This window comes from Aricia agestis, chromosome 18 (genome assembly GCF_905147365.1).
Source record: "Aricia agestis chromosome 18, ilAriAges1.1, whole genome shotgun sequence".
NCBI classification, from domain to species: Eukaryota; Metazoa; Arthropoda; class Insecta; order Lepidoptera; family Lycaenidae; genus Aricia; species Aricia agestis.
The window spans coordinates 14,469,444-14,488,777 of NC_056423.1; the positions used below are offsets into that span (position 1 = coordinate 14,469,444).

At 38.1% G+C, this 19,334-nt stretch overlaps 2 protein-coding genes across 2 annotated transcripts; both read right to left on the minus strand.

The window, feature by feature from the left end:
- Positions 1-2,219: 2,219 nt before the first annotated feature.
- LOC121736092 lies at positions 2,220-3,980 on the minus strand. The gene has a single exon (XM_042127157.1). It carries the CDS (start codon positions 3,876-3,878, stop codon positions 2,823-2,825), a length of 1,056 nt encoding a protein of 351 aa, XP_041983091.1. The 5' UTR covers positions 3,879-3,980; the 3' UTR covers positions 2,220-2,822.
- Positions 3,981-11,761: 7,781 nt separating this feature from the next.
- LOC121736094 (broad-complex core protein isoforms 1/2/3/4/5-like) lies at positions 11,762-16,939 on the minus strand. The gene is made up of 5 exons (XM_042127159.1): positions 16,521-16,939; positions 14,422-14,568; positions 13,663-13,872; positions 12,761-13,052; positions 11,762-12,455 (listed from the first exon to the last, which is right to left on the minus strand). Exons 1-5 carry the CDS (start codon positions 16,578-16,580, stop codon positions 12,229-12,231), a joined length of 936 nt encoding a protein of 311 aa, XP_041983093.1. The 5' UTR covers positions 16,581-16,939; the 3' UTR covers positions 11,762-12,228.
- Between the last annotated feature and the right edge of the window lie 2,395 nt (positions 16,940-19,334).

A 19,334-nucleotide genomic window follows, 5' to 3' on the forward strand; every position in this document is an offset into this window, starting at 1 on the left:
AGAATAAAACTATACGATAATAATAGTTAAAAAACAAAACTATAGAATAGAAATATAAACTAAGAAGATCAAAAGGAAACTTGAAACGGACGTCTCTTTAGGAGCGAATTTCACTTTCTGTGGCCGTACTATGAAGGGCTCCTCATGGTTTACTACTCCTGTCGAAGCAGCCAACGCGCTAATAAAGTCTTGTTGCTTGAGCGTATGCTTGTAAACATAATAGTTTTGTCGGTAGGTACATTTAATCTTAATACAGGTCCAAAATTTCGCTCTTCCACCTTTCACGGAATATCCTGTCAATAGGCTCGGATAACAGCAGACTTCTTCTCGGAGTATATTATAACTTCGCAAATCGCAGTCCTTGTGGTTGTATGGAGAAATTATATCGGTTCACAATGGGGTTCACATACTGACAATTTTCCCTCTTGGGGTTTGATCAATATTATCGGCGGTGGAGAGAACACTTGGGAAAGTATTTTCTCCCGCTTTTAGCTGAAACGTTTTGGATTTTATTAATTTATTTGAAAAGAAATTGTTGAGAAAATTTTAGTGACATGACAGGCATGACATATTACAACATTAAATTTAAGTTTGTTATCTAAAACTATACCTAGAAATTTATGTTCATTTACTAGTGAGATGATTTCATTATTACATTTAACTTGAACATTACATTGACTTTTACCAAAAGTCATAACTGAGCTTTTTGAAGAATTAATATTTAGTTTTAGTTTGTTATTATAATAATTTAACAGTTGCTTAAGAGCTAAATTAATATTACAATTGGCCGAGCGTAGTAGACGATTAATACAATAGATAACTATATCATCAGCATATTGTAGAACATTAACACCTAATACTTTTACATATTTACAAATTTGTGATGTATATAAATTATACAGGATTGGAGACAATATCGCTCCTTGCATTAAGCCTTTATGTGCAAATTTTGGACCATGTAGTAAGTATATCATTAAATTTCACATAGACAAGACGGTGATTTAAGAATCTATATATCCAATTTAAAAACCTACCAGGAATCCCCAATTCACTTAAAACCTTAATAAGTACAGACAAATTAACATTATCATATGCACCTTGCACATCTAAAAATACACAAATTGCATTTGAATGAGCCATTATAGAATTCTTAATATCATTTATAAATGAAACAAAGCCATCAACTGTACTTTTTCCTTTACGGAAACCTAACTGAAAATCTGGTAATATTGAATTAGTTTCTGTAAAATAGTCTAACCTAACTTTTATCATATTTTCAAAAACTTTTCCAATGCATGAAGTGAGTGATATTGGACGCTAAGAATTATGATCATGGATTGGCTTATCTTTTTTCAGAATGGGCAAAACACACTGAGTTTTCCACTCGTCGGGAATAACTTGTTTGGACCATAGGTGATTGTAGATATTAAGAAGAACTGCTTGTGCATTTTTGTGTAAGTTTTTAATCATTAAATATGGAAAACTATCCAGTCCAGGAGTAGAATCTCTTCTTGACATTAAGGAACTATAAAATTCATCCCAGCTAAAATCTTTCATAAAGAAGTTGAAATATTCACTATCATTATTACTTTTAAATATATCTTCTAATGAACTTTCACATTCTTCATCATTTGTAAATTTGTCTAAAAATTCTGGTACAAAACTATCACATTTACTATGTATGCTAGAACCTACACGCTTATATTTTTTGATAAAATTCCAAATATTCGTGACTGGGGTGTATCTATTAAATGTAGAGCATAAATTTTGCCAACTTTTTCTCTTTTCCTCTTTTATAATCCTTTTTTTGAGTGCATCTAATCTCTTATAATTTATATAATTTTCCATACTTAAATTACTTCTATATTTTTCCAAAGCTTCTCTACAATCCTTTACAGCCCTATCACAAATATCATTCCACCACGGAGCAGGTACCTTTTTTTTAAATTTTTTAGATGAATTAGTTATTATAATTTTTGGAACACATTCATCTCTTAAAGTGTTTAGTAGATCACAGAAATGATTATAACTTTCTAAAGGATTTTGTAAATTATATTCAAAATCTTGAAATAGATCTTTTGACATATTAAAGAACTTATCCCAGTTAGCTTTTTTGAATAAATACTTATTTACATTTTTATTTATGTCATATTGCATAGGAGAAGTATTAAGTTTTGTAAAAGTTGGAAAGTGATAACTTCCCAACGGATCATCACCGACATGCCATTCACAATAGGGAGCCAACTCTGGTCTCACTAGTGTAACATCAATTGCAGAAGTGTTATTGTTTGGTCTGCCTACTGTAGTAGCACAACCTGTATTTAAAATACATAAATTATATTCATCTATAACTTCATACAAGTCTCGTCCTCTTGTATTATTTATTGTACAACCAAAAGCTATGTGATGGGCGTTACAATCACCCGATATGATAATAGGTTTAGGAAGATTATTAATTATTCTTTTTAATTTTGTTTTATTAATTTTGTTTCTAGGTGGACTGTAAATGCAAAGGATTGTAATGGAACCTATACCTGTTTCTATGGTTATGGCAATAGTCTGTATATCTTGATAATTTGGAGTCGGATGCTGCACATACTTTATAGAATTCCTAATAATTATTGCCACTCCTCCGTGTTCATTTGTAGCATTTTTATAAATGAAATTATACCCAGGGAAATGAACCCGAGGACTTGAAGTTTTAAGCCATGTTTCATTTAATAAAGCTATATCTATTTCTTTATCTATTAAGAGTGATTGAAGTAAAGGTTTTTTATTATTTAAACTCTGGATGTTATGCTGTACAATATTAATACTATCCATTACTTATTAAAGTTTTTAATGAATGTTTCTTTAATATGTGTTGTAGTCTTAATCTCATTAGAATTTCCTATACTTACAATAGTGCTTATTATGGCTTCTAAAATTTTTTGATTATTAATAATGTCCTGGGCTGATATCTTTTCTGGAACAATTTTAACATTTTGAGGATTAGCTTTTGTAAGAGGTGGGAAAGATGTTAAATTATTTGTTATGTCTGCATAAGTAGAATTATTAACTCTCAAAGATATGTTTTTCTTAATTTTAGAAGCCTTAATTGGGCACTCCTTAGAAATAGCTAGGTGATTACCTCCACAGTTTTTACATTTTAAAACTTCTGATGTGCATTCTTTATAAGAATGATTCTCTGCACATTTAGAACATGCTTGTTCATTAAAACAATATTTTGCAGAGTGATTGAAAAGTAAGCATTTAAAACATTGTAAAACTGGAGGTATATAATTATGAACCTTATATCTCCATCCATCTAAGAAAATGCATTGTGGTAATACAGTGCCAGAAAAAGTAACAGTAATAGTATTTAACGGAACAAATGTATTATTTTCTTTTTTCATAAATCTACGTATACCAATTATGTCAATATCGCTACTTATTTTTTCAAACAAATCCCTATTACTAATTTCCTTAGGAATGTACCTAACTACCCCAACCCTTTCCACAGAGGCTGCTGGGATATATGCTCTTAGATTGTTTTCTTGAATAATTAATGATGCATTGAGGAAATCATTAGCTAATGCCGCTTGTTTGAAAGTTATTTTTATTTTGCGGGCGCTTATTCTAGCTCTTTCATAAACTCCTTTTGCGTTTTTGAAAATTTTCGAAAGGCTAAGGGGGTTCATGTTTCCTATTTTTGTATCCTTATTACAATGTTCGACAAATACAATAAAATCTCCGTTGTAATTATTGTCAGGATATTTTCTTGAATATGAAGGTTTAAGAAAGGGTTTGTACTTATCGCCTGAGTTTTCAATTATTTTCCTTTTCTTCGATGACGAAGATTTATAGTTAGGATCATCTCCGTCGCTCTCGTCCTGCATATTATCTACTTTTAACTTACTTTTAATGTATAAAAACTATAAATATAATTTTTTGCAAATTGTTATTCAAAAAAGGCGCCTTCCTCTTCCCGCCAAAAAGAGCAAGTCCAGGCGCTATGTCATATCTAGAGTGTTGCCAGAAATTGTACATTGGTAAGCGGTTAAAAATGGTATGTGGCATAACTCTTTTCACTACTAATTTCATGTACGAATTTTAAGATACGATTAAATAATGGTGAATAATTATAAGCTGCTAACATTCATTTACCACTTGAATTTTTGTTCCTTGTTTCAATTAACTCCTTTCACGTCTGAATGAAAAACGGACTTCTAACTGAGCTATCACTTAGATCTCTTCACCACAAGAATCTACGTTTAAAGCTAAGTATGATAGTGCTCTTAACTCAAATTCGTCAAAAGCGTGGCTTAGCTCTCTTCACCACTAAGGCGACGAAATATTCGAGGAGAAATTACGGGATTATGAAATGGATGGACGCAGCCCACCGGAAAGGGGGGTTCGGGAGGCACATCCCCCCGCCAAAACAAAAACAATCCAGAAAGTCCAAAAGTAGGTTAGGTTAGAACTGTTACTGTGCTGACTGCTGGGGCAGCAGCTGGCGACCGCCACAAAACACGCCTCAGAATTTTTTATTTTTACTTATTGCATTAAACTTTTGGTCACCCCTTAAACTTAATCCGAGAATAATCTTTCAATAAAATACAAAAAGTTTTCCTATTCTTAGAAATTACATATTAAGCTAATGGTCGCCCTAGTTAATTTGCCATTAAACCAGTTGGCTAAGCGTCGTCTAGCTGTAGTGTTGAACGTTGTAGTCAACAAGTCGGCTAAACGACGTATAGCCGTGTGATTGAATGGCGTTGTTCAGTCAAAGGGCTAGCTGTTTGATTGAACGGCTACTAAAACCAGTCGGCTGCGAAATATATACGACAGCTGAAATGTATCACGTGGGTTCCGGCCTGACCGAGCACAACACCTCGCTCGGTCGGAAGATCTTCCTTTGTGGTGGCCACGCATATCCCATATTACATTTAATATTTAAATAACATTAAAGTACACGCGGTTGACTCACGTACAACTCTGTACTTAAATAAGTATAAAAGTACCCAATGATTAACTCACGGCTAATTTCAGGGTAAAATTATTGCTTTTGGTTGCCCCACGGACAACTCTAAGCTAAGGATAGTCTTTTTAACAAGTTTTTTTCAATGAGGGTATTCTGAAGTTTTCCAATACTTGGTTTATTGAACTTCTTTTGGTTAAAATTAAAAAAAAAAAGTCGTATTTGCTTGAACAACTAAGTTTAAATAGTGAAACATATATACCTACTTAATTCAACCCCAAATTATTGATATTTCACTATGATTTCACTTGTTCCGTTGTAAAATTTTCTTACCGGTTGTTTGCTCGACCTCCGATTCACTGGTTGATAAAATTCTTTTGCGCCTCTTTGTTTTTTCTTCTAATCTTCTTATTTTCTTTAGATACCTACCTATCTATTTTATTTTCGGCACTCCGTTTCGGCATTGTTTTTTAAAAAGCGTGTTGCTGGCGCTGTGTGAAAAAACGGGAAAATTAACAAATAATTTTCTGTTTTTTTCACATTTTCCTCTGTTTCTTCGCTCCTATTAGTCTTAGACCTTACTGTATATTTAGCCTAAAGCCTTAATATAGTTATCCTACAGCCTTCCTCGATAAATGAGCTATCTAACGGACTCTGGACGGACGGAACTCGCTAATCTCAGTAGTTTCTGAGATTAGCGAGTTCAAACAAACAAACTCTTCAGCTTTATAATACTAAATACATTTTATATTATCTATACTAATATTATAATTGGGAAGAGTTTGTTTGTTTGTTTGTTTGAACGCGCTAATCTCAGGAACTACTGGTCCGATTTGAAACATTCTTTCAGTGTTAGATAGCCTGTTTATCGAGGAAGGCTATAGGCAATATTTTATTGCGCTAAGACTAATAGGAGGGAATAAATAGAGGAAAGTGTGGAAAAAACGGGAAAAATTATTTGAAATCGCTTATTTGAACGCGCTTATCTATAAAATATCTAAATAATGGAACTACTGGCCCGATTTGAAAAATTATTTCAGTGTTAGATATCCCATTTATCGAGGAAGGCTTTAGGCTATATTTTATTAAGCTAAGACTAATGACAGCGAAGAAATAGAGAAAAAAGGGGAAAAAATGGGGGAAATTATTTGAAAGGGCTTATTTGAACGCGCTAATCTCAGGAACTACTGAGATTAGCGCGTTCAAATAAGCCCTTTCTTCGATTTTTGCTTCGATTTCAAAAATTCTTTCAGTGTTAGGTAGCCCGTTTACCGAGAAAGGCTATATTTTATCGCGCTCAAACTAATAGGAACGAAGAAATAGAGGAAAATGTGGAAAAAACGGGGTAAATTATTTGAAAGGGCTTATCTCACGAACTACTGGAGTAATTTTTCTGTTATTTGGCACAGATAAGAAGTAGACCACGTGAAGGATCGTAGGCTATTTTTTGAGGACTTATTTGTCAGTGACCAGACAAGAGCCCAGGACCAGACTGTATAACCAATGAATGCATCAAACACGGTAAGAAACTTTTATTGACACCCCCTTACATTGCTATTTAACAAAGTATTAGAGGAAGATACTGTGCCACAGCAGTGGATAATTTTGTTGTATAAAAAGGGCGATCCCAAGGACATAGGAAATTACCGCCCTATTAGCCTCATGTCTAGCCTATATAAACTTTTCTCATCCTGTTTACTAAACAGAATATCCTCGCAAATAGACTCATGCCAACCCATGGAACAAGCTGGATTCAGAAATGGATTCAGCACTATAGATCATACTCGTATTCATACAGTAGAGCAAGTCATTGAAAAACATATAGAGTATGAAAACCCGCTCTACATAGCTTTTATAGATTATAAAAAAGCATTCGACTCTATTTCACATACTAACATCTGGACAGCGTTAAACAACCAAAATATAAACATAAAATATATAAATATCATCAAAAATATATATAGGAACTGCACTAGTAGAGTCAGGTTAGACAGAGTTGGCACCAAGATCAGTATTAATAGAGGCGTTCGACAAGGCGACTCCATCTCTGCGAAAATATTTATAGCGGTCCTGCAAAATGTAATGGAAAACTTACCATGGTCAAAACAAGGAATATATGTGAATAGAAAATATTTAGGCCTCCGTTTTGCGTACGACATCGTCTTGTTTTCCCAAAGTCCATATAAACTCAACGAAATGATTTAGGATCTCCAAGATGCTAGTGCTCGCGTGGGCCTAGAAATAAACCTAGAAAAAACAAAAGTCATGACTAACAGCGAGTTGACATCAGTACGGGTTAATGAGGTACCTCCCGAATACTTAGAGAACTATACGTACTTGGGAAAACAAATTTCATTTAATAAAGATCGAAATTTAGAGGAAATAAAGAGAAGAGTAGCTATTACATATCTATATCTTATATCTATATCTATGGACGCTTCACACCACGTCATTCTGGCCCCGTGCTAAGTACCTAAAGGACTTGTGTTACAGGTACCAGACAACGGAAATATATTTAATACTTTTATACTATACATATATTTAAGATTTTTATTTTATCATACACATATTTAATACACATCCAGACCCGGGAACATTGAAAACTTTTTGTTCCGTCGGCGGGATTCGAACCCGCGACCCCCGGCTTGAGCTACCAACGCGCTCACCACTGAGCCACAGAGGTCGTCATGGAAGAAATATTGGGCCCAAAAAGAAATTATGAAATCTAAACTTTCATTAAAATTCAAAAGCATTATCTTGGATACGACACTTCTACCCTGTCTCACGTGTGGATGCCAAACGTGGACTTACGACCAGAAGGCAAGGCAAAAAATCCAGACCACTCAAAGAGCAATGGAAAGAAGTTGTTTAAACATAAAATTAAAAGATAGAGTGAGGAACACAGAAATACGTAAAAGAACAAAAATAAAAGATGCTCTGCAGTTCGCTCAAAGACTCAAATGGAAGTGGGTTGGTCATCTCGCCAGATACGATAATAATCAATGGACTGTCAACACCACAAAATGGAAAGGACCGCATGGCGTGAGAAAGAGAGGCCGCCCGTGCGCCCGGTGGCAGGACGAGATTGTGGCCAGCGCAGGAAGAAATTGGCTTGTCACTTACCCTGAGGGGGTCCACATCTAGATAAGTAAATAATAATTACAAAACTGTTTCATAGTAAGTACTTAATTTACATTGTGGAATTAATAAAGCTTTATTTATTAATTTTTAAATTATTATTATATTATTATTATTATATTATTATTATTATATTATTATTATTATTAATTTGTCAGTGAAATATCTAATTTACGCGGGCGAAGCTGCGCTGATCGTTATATTTTCCCGTGGTCACGACATCACGCGTAAACGGCTGGACCCATTTTGCTGAAATTTATTATAAAGATACTTTGAGTCCCGAAAAACAACATAGGATACATTTTGTCCTGGAAAAATGTATGGTTACTGCACAATATACTTTTATGATTTGCGCGTAAACTATTCAATCTATTTTGATGGAATTTGGTATGGAGGATGGTATTTGGTTTTATACGTGGGAGAGCCATGCTTCGGCACGAATGGGCCGGCTCGACCGGAGAAATACCACGTTCTCACAGAAAACCGACGTGAAACAGCGCTTACGATGTGTTTCGCCGAGTGAGTGAGTTTACCGGAGGCCCAATCCCCTACTCTATTCCCTTCCCTACCCTCCCCTATTACCCTATTCCCTCTTAAAAGGCCGGCAACGTACCTGCAGCTCTTCTGATGCTGCGAGTGTCCATGGGCGACGGAAGTTGCTTTCCATCAGGTGACACGTTTGCTCGTTTGCCCCCTTATTTCATAAAAAAAAATGGAGATACTTTGAGTCTCGGGAAAGGACAAGAAAAACTAATTTTGTCCCGGAAAATGTACGGTTCCCGCACAATAAACTTTTATGATTATCGCCCAAACTATTTAATCTATTTTAATGGGCATGGAGATTGGAGATAGTAATTTGAATCTGGGACAAGGAATGTTTTTTGTCCCGGAAAAATATGCGGTTTCCACACAATGTACTTTTCTGATTTGCGCGTTAACGACTCAATACGATATACGGGAAAAACTATTAACTAAAGTCCACGCGGACGAAGTCGCGGACAACAGCTAGTAAATAATATTTGACATATTACAATATACGCTGAAATTTACACATACTTGATAACAGATGGCGCTAGCAAGTACATTTTTTCTTAATTTTGATACAACTATGACAAGAACACAATATGATAGAATCCCTTACATCGCATCATCAAATTCTGAGCTACATGGCTCCTGTCAGGTGGGAACGAGGTAAAAAAAAGGTGCACTTAAGTACCTAAGGCCCAAATAAAATACTTATTGTTTTAAACGTATAATTAGTTTATTGTCTTATTAGTTATTACATACAAATAATAAACCATAGTAACAATAATATTACAATCAAATATAATACTTAAAATAAAAATGTCTTTTATTTCGTCTTTTTGTACCTTGTTTGACTACGACTAGAAACTTACGGTACCTACTTTGTAATGTTTGAAAATCATTCGCAGACCTGTAATCCTTTTAACTAGATAGCTAAGACCCAGTTTCATCAAGCAATGTTAAATAAATAATGGCTTGTTAAATCAGTTAATGGCCTGTTAGAGCTATCGAGCGTTCCACCAGGCCCTAATGTCATGTTAAGTCACCTAACACGGTGTTAAATTTAATTCCTGCTGTGGAGGTCCGTTAAATATTAAACAGGCTGTTATATGAGTCAAAATAACAACTTTCAAAGATAATAATATGTAATATCAATACAAGAATCTGTTTTGACTTTTGAGTCTTTCCGCCATGTTTCTGCTACGTTCTTATTATTAATTATTTTCATAGTTATGCATAATTATTTATTTTCACTGTGTCAAAAATTCAGCCTTCGGATTTTCCTTGAAATTGCAAATATACTAACTTGTATCAAAATTACCAAACCGAAATATGTAAATAAAAGTTTGTATTATGATTCATGTTTTCAGCTTTGACAGATAATAATTATTGTCCTGGTAAATTAAGAAGAACTATTATAGCGTAACAAATGTATGCGATCAGTGATATTTCAATTTGGTCGCATTATCTACTATTATACTAATAAGGAAGAAAGTGACACATTGCAGCAAACATGTCGTATTAATCTTGTACATTGCAATTTCGTAGTCTTATAACAAGAATGAACGAATTGATAGTTGTTCACTCGTTGTTCACTTAACATTGCATTTACTAATCCACTGTTAAATTTTTACTGTGGGACATAAGTATTTTGACAGTCTGTTTAATTTTCTAAGGTCCGTTAAGTAATGCCTTGTTAGGATTTAACAAACAGAGGTTGATTAAACTTTTTAATCGGGACTTAACGCGACTTATTTAAGTAGTAATGCTACTACGAGTACATACTTTTTCTCGACGTTTCGGCCGTGTTGCAACGGCCGTGGTCACGAGGGGACTGTAGGAGCGCGACGTCTTCGTCTGCACCGGGCGGTCTGTTCTACGACTACCCTCGAGTTGTCCAATATTTGTGTTCCAATACACTGAAAGTCAGTAGGTTCACTACGACACACAACACTAACTGATACAGTAGGTTCACTGCGACACTGACAACTGATACAGATACAGTTAGTGTTGTGTGTCGCAGTGAACCTACTGACTTTCAGTGTATTGGAACACAAATATTGGACAACTCGAGGGTTGTCGTAGAACAGACCGCCCGGTGCAGACGAAGACGTCGCGCTCCTCGCGTCGATGCATCTCGGTCTCAAGACACGGTTCAGGCTCTGTGATTGGTTGGCTGTCAAAATTTGGACCAATCATAGAGACGAATCGCGTCTTGAGACCGGGTCGCATCTTAAGTACTGACTATTTATACCGGCCTAAGTGATGATACTTTATAGTTTGTGCGTTTTAAGATGATATGGGTGACAGTTTACATATTCCTTGCTACGGGTATTTTTTACAAGAAAACAAAAAAAAAAACAAAATGTAATAAATTATATTCCATCTACAAAAACAAATGTTTCCTATATTTGTAAATGAATAAAAAGGAAAAGTTGCTAAATGCTAACTTATTAATATAAAATTATAAATATTAACTGTGAAAAATTATTGTTACGAAAACATTTGAAAAATATGTAATGCATATAACGGAAATTATGTCAATAGAGATTGACTCTGTTGAATCGAAATCAAATCGATAAAAAAGGGCGGCCATCTTAAATCGCCGGCACCACTGAAATGTCAGTACGAAATCGATAATTTCGATTGCAATTCCTTTACGAAGTGATTCGATATTTTTAAATTATCGATTAATTTTTGTAAGGTAACTTCCCTACTATTGTCAATTATAATGTGTCACGCATATTATCATAAAACGCACAAACTATAGTATGTGTAATGTGTGTTATATGGAGTACACTGTGAAAGTAGCAGAGCTGAAAGAGTATATTTTGTGATTTGTATGGTGAAACGCTCCAGCGTCATGAGTTTCCCCATATAAAGGTAAAAAAGTTACTCTTTCAGCGCTAATACTTTAACAGTGAACTCTATACAAGGGACTATAATTACACACCCTAAAGTATTATCACTTTATTTTGTTACACCCTGTATAACACAGACGATGTTAACTAGTTAGATATGTTTTGAATATTTAGAAAAATAATTAAACAGTATCGTCTATCTTTAAAACTTCTAGGAGAGAAATGAGCATATTATATTCATAAAAATAATAATCCAGTTTTAGTATGCAGTCAACTTTGTAAGTTAACATCAGCTGTTCTACAATTAATACGAGTAGCCTCAGCACCGCCTCCACCAGCACTTTTGAGTAACACAGCAGATTTTTTTATGGAACTGTTTTCGTTATTTCCAATATGTACTTACTTTCTGTCTAGGTTGTTTTGTTTTTGAAAATACACAATTATTATTTTCCTAAAAGTAAATAAACATAATAAGTCCAGTCGCGTACAAAATGCGGCAACACGTGTGCCAAAATTGTATTTTAATGTCTGTGCGTTATGCTAGCTATAAAATCTATAGGTTTAATATTACGAGCGATCTCAACCAAAACAAAGGCATCGACGACGTAAACCACGATACCCTAGCCTGCCGTGGTCCGCCCGCCCCGTGTGGGGGGCCCGCGCTCAAATGTCGCTCCGATCGACCGAGAGCCTGCGACCGGAGCGATTCGAGTCGCGAGAATGGGTTCCCCCAGTGACCGCCCGTCACAAGAGCCTGTCTCGCGCTAGAGGAGTGGCGGTGGGTGCGGGCGCGCGCGCGTGGCGGTAGGCGACGTGCTTGCGCAGCGCGTCGCGCGAGCGGGAGACGTGTGGGCAGGCGCGGCACGCGTGCCGGCGGCCGGCGTGCGTGTCCATGTGCACGCGCAGGTTGTAGCGGTTGCTGAGCCGCTTGCCGCACACGCCGCACGTCGAGTCGCGCGCCTCCCCCGCATCTGAGGAACGTCATTATCTCGTTGAGGGCGAACGCCGGCTCGCTGGCGAGACGCGACAGTCTCCTACTATACGTTTGTCCGGCGATAGTCCTCGAGTGAGCGGGCGTCATAGAGATTCATAGATGAAATGAAATGCGCTAAAGTAAGGAAACGTACATTTCCCGCCACAAAGGGAGCCTCCGACCGCGAGCAACGTACATTCGACTGGTTTGCGGTATTTCGTGGAAATAGTTCCAGCTCTCAATGCTCCTTACTCGTTAGATACATGCTATCGAATCCCTTCTGGTGCTAGTGGTGCTACTCACCCAGGCCCGGCGAGGGCGTCAAGGCGAGCTTGTGCGTGGTGTACAGGTTCTGCACGATCTGGTCCAGCCTGCTCAGTCTGTCCCTGTCGCTCCCGGCGGCCGTCTCGCTCGGGCACTCCGGCCACCCCGCGCTCGGTCTGCCGCCCCCGCCCGCCGGCCCGCTCCCCCGCTCCGGCCCGCACAGTCTGTCCCGGTCGCTGCCGGCCGCCGTCTCGCCCGCGTACCCCCGCTCGGGCTCGCTCTCCGGCTTCCCGAGGTTTAGAGGTTCCGACTCCGGGTCGGCGAGGGTATTCTGGAAAAGACAAGTTTCGGATACAGAGCTCAACGTAATCGATGTCACAACTACCTACAGGCTTAGCATAGTAACATTAGAAACGGGAAAGAATCGACATACTGGACAGATTCTAGTGATAAAATGGCAGATTTCCTTTGTCTTACTGTCATTTTATCTACATATCAACTTCCTACTCCTATCTTCTTTTGATTAATTTCGTTGCGGGCAAGACAGCTTTAGCATGTCCCTCGGGCTCCCTGAGATCATATCAGACGGTTTTCGTGGTTGGATACCGCTGTCGATCCTGGCGACACAGGAGATACAGTGGTGGGAATGTGTGGTGGGCCAAAGCCCGTTAAAAAAAATGTCATTTTATCTATTATTCAGTAGAAAGAAACCGCTTCTATGGTGACCATTCTAAGCCTGCTGGATACATATTATTGAATACAAAATTCGTGGAACATGAATTATCCAAATAGGAGTAAACTAATATTCTATAGGTATCGGTTCGAATCACTAATCGGCACACGACCACATAGCCTACGAATCAGAACTAAAGGTAGGGGCAGTCTAGTCGAGCGATCTCCTCCCGATAGCTTGAAAGTGAGGAGCTGTCTATAAGCGTCACCTCTGTGTCAGTGAGGCCGGAGACCCGCAGCGTCCGCGCCAACGCCAGTAGCGCCGGCAGCCGCGCGCGCGCCGCCGTCACCTCGCCCGTGTACATGAACGTCAGCAGCAGGCGCAGCTCCGCCGCCCCGCACCCCGCCACCACCACCAGCACGCCGCCCGCGCCGCACCCCGCCCCGCATCCCCCGCACCCCGACCCGCACTCCACCTCCTGCGACACACCACCACTGCCGTGATGCCCTCTACCACTATCTTTAATTCCTTACCCGCACATTATCCGAAAAGAAATCGTACACCCGCCGGAACGCACTCTGTTCATACATTTTGTTGTACTAGACCCCCCCATAGTATCAGAATACTCACGTTTCAAAATGTATGAGCGGGGCGGGGCGTTCGAATTTTTTCTGATCAGAAATTCGGATAATGTGCGGCTGAGCTAATGTTATAACTTATATCTAAATGCGAAAGCACAGATTACTAAATAGTAAATAGTTACTACGTAAGCGAAAGTGTGTCTGTCTGTGTGTTACATCTTCACGCCCTAACTGCTCAACCGATTTCGCTGAAATTTTGTATTGTGTCTCCAGTCCTTTGAGTCCCTGGAAAAATATATAAATTATAATATGTCCTATATTATAATTTATATAGATACCCTATTCTGCTAGAACTGTCCAGGATACAAGGTAAAAAACTTGCAGCTCGTATAAAATGACGAAGGTTTGGCTGCCTCGGGCTCCCGGGAAGCGGGTGCAACACTCGCCTTGAGTATATCCGCGAAGTACTGACTGGCGGCGGCGAGCACGACGCGGTGCGCCCGCAGCGCCGCGCCGCCGTCCGCCGCGCACAGCGTCACGTCGCTCAGCGCGCCCGACGACAGCATCTCACCCAGCGCCCCCACCACGCTGCTCTGACACACCAGACAGGACCGTCAGTACCACGTGTAGCGAGCGAGGACCGTCATTGCGTGGTCACTGGTCGCGCACCAGGGAACACCGTCAGGCGTCAGTACCACGTGTAGCGGGATACAAGACCGGCATTACATGATCGCGGCCGTCCGATCGTTATTACCGCAGCGTTAACGTTACTACTTACTCGTATAGTGAGTGTGGCAAACCGCGCCACCCCCGCAAGTGCGCCATATAGCTATAATTCCACCCTGCTGATTGGAATTTACCATCAGCAGTATGGAGCAACAGGTCTCTCTGAAGTTATAGAGGTGGCGCGCTTTGCCACCCTCACTATATTCGTAAATCCTTGGCATTGAGCGTCAAGTTCGGTCGCATGCGCACACTCAATCGAATACAAAATGTTTTATTTTCATAGTTGGTTAGAAAAAGTAGTGTAGGTATCTAAGTCTAACACTCTCGGAATTGTCCTATGTAGCCTGTAGGACGATTCCGTATGTACAGGTGTAACTGTTAAGTAATAATACTTTAGCTTGGATGTGTAGGTGTGCCGTATGGGACATACGGCATATCTTATATTATATTAAACATAAAATTGTAGAGTTCACTGTGAAAGCAGCAGTGCTGAAAGACTTTCTTTTGACTTCTGTATCTAGATTTTAGGTATGAGAAATGCCCCAATGACCTGAATTTCATGAAAAAGCAACTCTTTTAGCGCTGCTACTTTCACAATAAGGGACATCGTACAAAGTATCATCACTTTTTTGTTATTTTATTTTTATTATTTTATGTAGAACAATCGAATATACTATTGTTAAGTGTGTGTAGGCGTGTAGCATTACTATTATAGTGCAGTTCTGTGTGTAATTAAAAAGGTCATTCTGTTTCGGGCATTGGTAACCACATGAAAATCATATCATGTAAATTAAGTATATATTTTTTTAGATGCAATAATATTATATTGTGTGGATCTTCTACATTCTATAGTATGTGGATTGTAGTCTGTATGTACTTAGTATACAAGGTATAACAAAACTAAGTGATAATACTTAAGGGTGTGTAATGTGTCCCCTATATTATGTGTAAGTAGAGTTCGCTGTGAAAGTAGCAGGACTGAAAGAGTTACTTTTTTTTTTACTTTTGTATTGGAACATTCATGACGCGGGGGCGGTTGCCCATACAAATGGGTAAAAAAAGTTTGCTCTTTCAGCGCTGCCACTTTCACAGCGAACTGTATGGAACAACAAGGAACACATAACACAATTCATGTAACACATATTCTAAAGTATTACTTATTAGTTTAGTAGTTTTATTACATTCTGTATATAGCGCGAGCGTGATGATTGAAGCAATTAAATTTTGAAATTAAATCTATAATTATATTGCATGTGTATATTGACGGTGTATATTGTTTAGTTGCACTTATACTTCAAATAATCCAGTATTTGTAACTCTTCTCTAAGTAAAATACACTTCAATTAAAGTCTTTTTATCAGAATCTACGGTATTAATTATTATTAAAATTAAACTAACTACGACAGAAAGCCACTAAGCTGTTAAGTTTTGCAAGAGGAAGCGAAAAATTTAGCAATCTGTAGACTGTATACCGTCTAGGTGTTGTCGTGTCCAGAGTGAGTGTAATGTGTCTTCAGATAACACGGTCCTCTGTGTATCTGGAATTATTAAGAAATAAATTAAACAGACAAACAGTTAATTTATATTACAACTTTCGTACATAACTATTTTTCATCAGCTACTATTATTTAAATATTATAAACAACGACAAAAGAATACATAATAAAAAAAGCAAAAGCGGGAATCGAGTTTAAAAATAGAATTTTAAATAAGTATATATTTTTTTTTGCAAATCCTTGCACGGGATTGTTATTGCACGGTTCCGTTTGATATTGAAATTAATTGACTCTCATCTAAAATTATTGAATTACTCACCTACCTGATGATTGTGCCAGCGAAGGGAAAACTGTTGGGTTTCGTCGTCGTCCATGGCTGCCATGGCGAATTAAACTGAAATATTTGATAACGGACTCACGATCGACCGCCCGCTCGGCGAGACAATATTATTGTTAACCGAATCCAGGCTACTTTATTTCGGTCGGTACGCCTGGAAAACCTGTAGCCGCCTATTTCTGGAGCTGTTCGTATTTATAAATCCAATGACATTCAGTCAGTGACGTGGCGACATACCAAAACCCATCCAAAAACAGATTTAGTCCGGCGGCGCGATGATTGGCACCATTGTTCCGATTATTTGGCCTGATTTATCGACGCAAAAGGATTAATTTGGCCTTCATCTGCGCCGCGACTACATTTAACTAATGAGCCACGACACGAATTGTCTATTGCAATGCGAAGCCATAAATATAATAAAAATAATAAAAATGAAAAACCTAGGTTTGTTCCTATTTTAAATTGTATTATCATTTATCGAAAAATTAGTAGGCATTTGTGTTTTGGCTAGTGTTTGAGTTCAATTAAATAATTAAAAATTCCTAGTAAGTAAGTACTTAGTATTATCAATTGAAAGTACGGTAAATGATGCATAAATAAATATTTAAGTACCTTACACTATGAAAAGAAAGTAAAAAACAAAAAAAATATAGAATTAGTTTGATCGCTATTGTTTATAAGTAGGTAGATACTTCATTTTCAATTTAAAAAGCAGGTAAGTATGCATGCATGCGAAAATTAAAATAATAGTTAAGTTTGGTACATATTTTAATGTGCAGGTATAACAATGAACATGCTTCCTATATTTCCTTTCTGTACCTAGGTAACTGGGTAACTTTTAAGGCGACTATGAAAAAAACTTTATTACTTATCTAAATTTAATATTACTATGACTTTTATAACAGACGTACTTTTTAATTACCTATTATTTATAGCTGTTAACAGTTGAAGCCATGAGCAGCATGCCGGAAGCGACGGGGGAGCCGGATGTTGTGGAGGCGGCCAAGTGCGAGATCGAGAGGCAGCTCGACAACCTCAAGAAGATTGAGGACAGCATCTCCCAGATGAGAGGTACCAGGCTACCAGCACTGTAGTCTGTACTTACATCGCACTGGCGCACTCACACGCGTCAAACCACTTTGCGCTAAGTATCTAAAAAATATATCTAATTAAGTAAGCAATTTTATAAGTATATTATCTAATTAGGGTTGTCTCGGTTGAATTGATTACAAAAATTTCGCAATGTGGAAAGTAAGTGATACGCGACAGCAATACGCGATACTACGCGGCAACGACGCGACGCGACACTTCACGTTCCTTATAAGACGCGATGCGTAGTTGCATTTCTAAATTAGTATGGATGTGACAGATTCGCAAATCGTCTGACGCAATTGAAATCTGTCAAATCCATACAAATTTAGAAATGCATCTACGCGTCGCGTTGCGGTCTGAATCAACCGGGTTGACTCAAATCGCAACGCGACGCGTACCTAGATGCATTTCTTTTATTTGACAGATTCGCAAGACGTCTCGCGCAATTGAAATCTGTCATCCATACAAATTTATGCCGCGCCGCCCCTCACCTCGTCGCGTTGCGGTCTGAATCAACCTTAAATACGTTTTAAATACAAAAGTTCTATGCGTGAAGTGGTACGTTGCGTCGCTGCCGCGTACGGCGTAGTTTCGCGTATTGCGGTCTCAGCTTTACACGTGAAATACTGACGCTACCCAAGGGCTAATGGCCGCACGTCTCCGAGACATATTATTTTAATGATGATTAATAATGAGGAGTTCGCCATAGTAAAAGTAGTTCGCTGTTCGACATAATTTATGTGGTTTATGTCAAAATCTTCATTTCATTTCAGTTAATATGTACTTAATTAATGTTTGTCTCTGAGTACGGCAGTTAGACCATGATAGCATATTATAGCTCCTTTTTCTGTGTAGTACAAGCGGCGTCCGTGCAGGCGGAGCTGATGCTGATGATGGACGTGGCCACGTGGCGGGACGTCGCGCGCCTCATCGGCCTCACCGACATACTTGATAGAGACCTATAAAATATCCTTGTATTTTCATTTAAATAACAAATTATATTATGAACTAGGTACCTATAATTCGTTTTTTTAGTGACAAGATAATAGTATAATTATTATGGGAGTGCCTCCGCTGCCGGCGCCTGACTTTTCAGTTTTTTATAATAATATAAATAATATATTATTATAGAAAACTGAAAAGTCAAGGATCATTAATAGGCCCGTTACACTGAAGCTGCGAAGGAAATTTCCCCCTAAGGACGTGCTCAAACCAAACCGACTGTGTGTGAGCCATCGAATGTGAGCAGGCTCACTGTGAACTTAACGACACTAATTTAAATAAACCCGCTAAAACTTTTTTTTTAATATTGTTTTTCCGCAATTTACTTGACACTGGCCATGGTTAAATAGCCGAACGCCGAAAAAAAATAGCTGTCAACTTGACTTGACACATCTTTTTTTTCTTATTACGGCACTTTGGCTGTAAAACCATGGCCAGTGTCGAGTAAATGGCGGGAAACAATGTTCTAGACTCGTCAAGGCTAAAGTCTTGGCAAAGTCTAAGTACAGTCTGTCAAAAAAGTCATTAAATCAAAAAGTAGCAACATCGTAGTATGACTTTTTAGACAGACTGTAAAAGTCAATACAGTCAAGGTCAAGTTAAGTTGGTCGATTCAGTAAAGTGTTGGACGCTTTACTGAAACTTTCGATGGAGTTTTGGAGGGAACATAAAATAGCACGTTTCTGGATGTTGTATGTAAAATCAC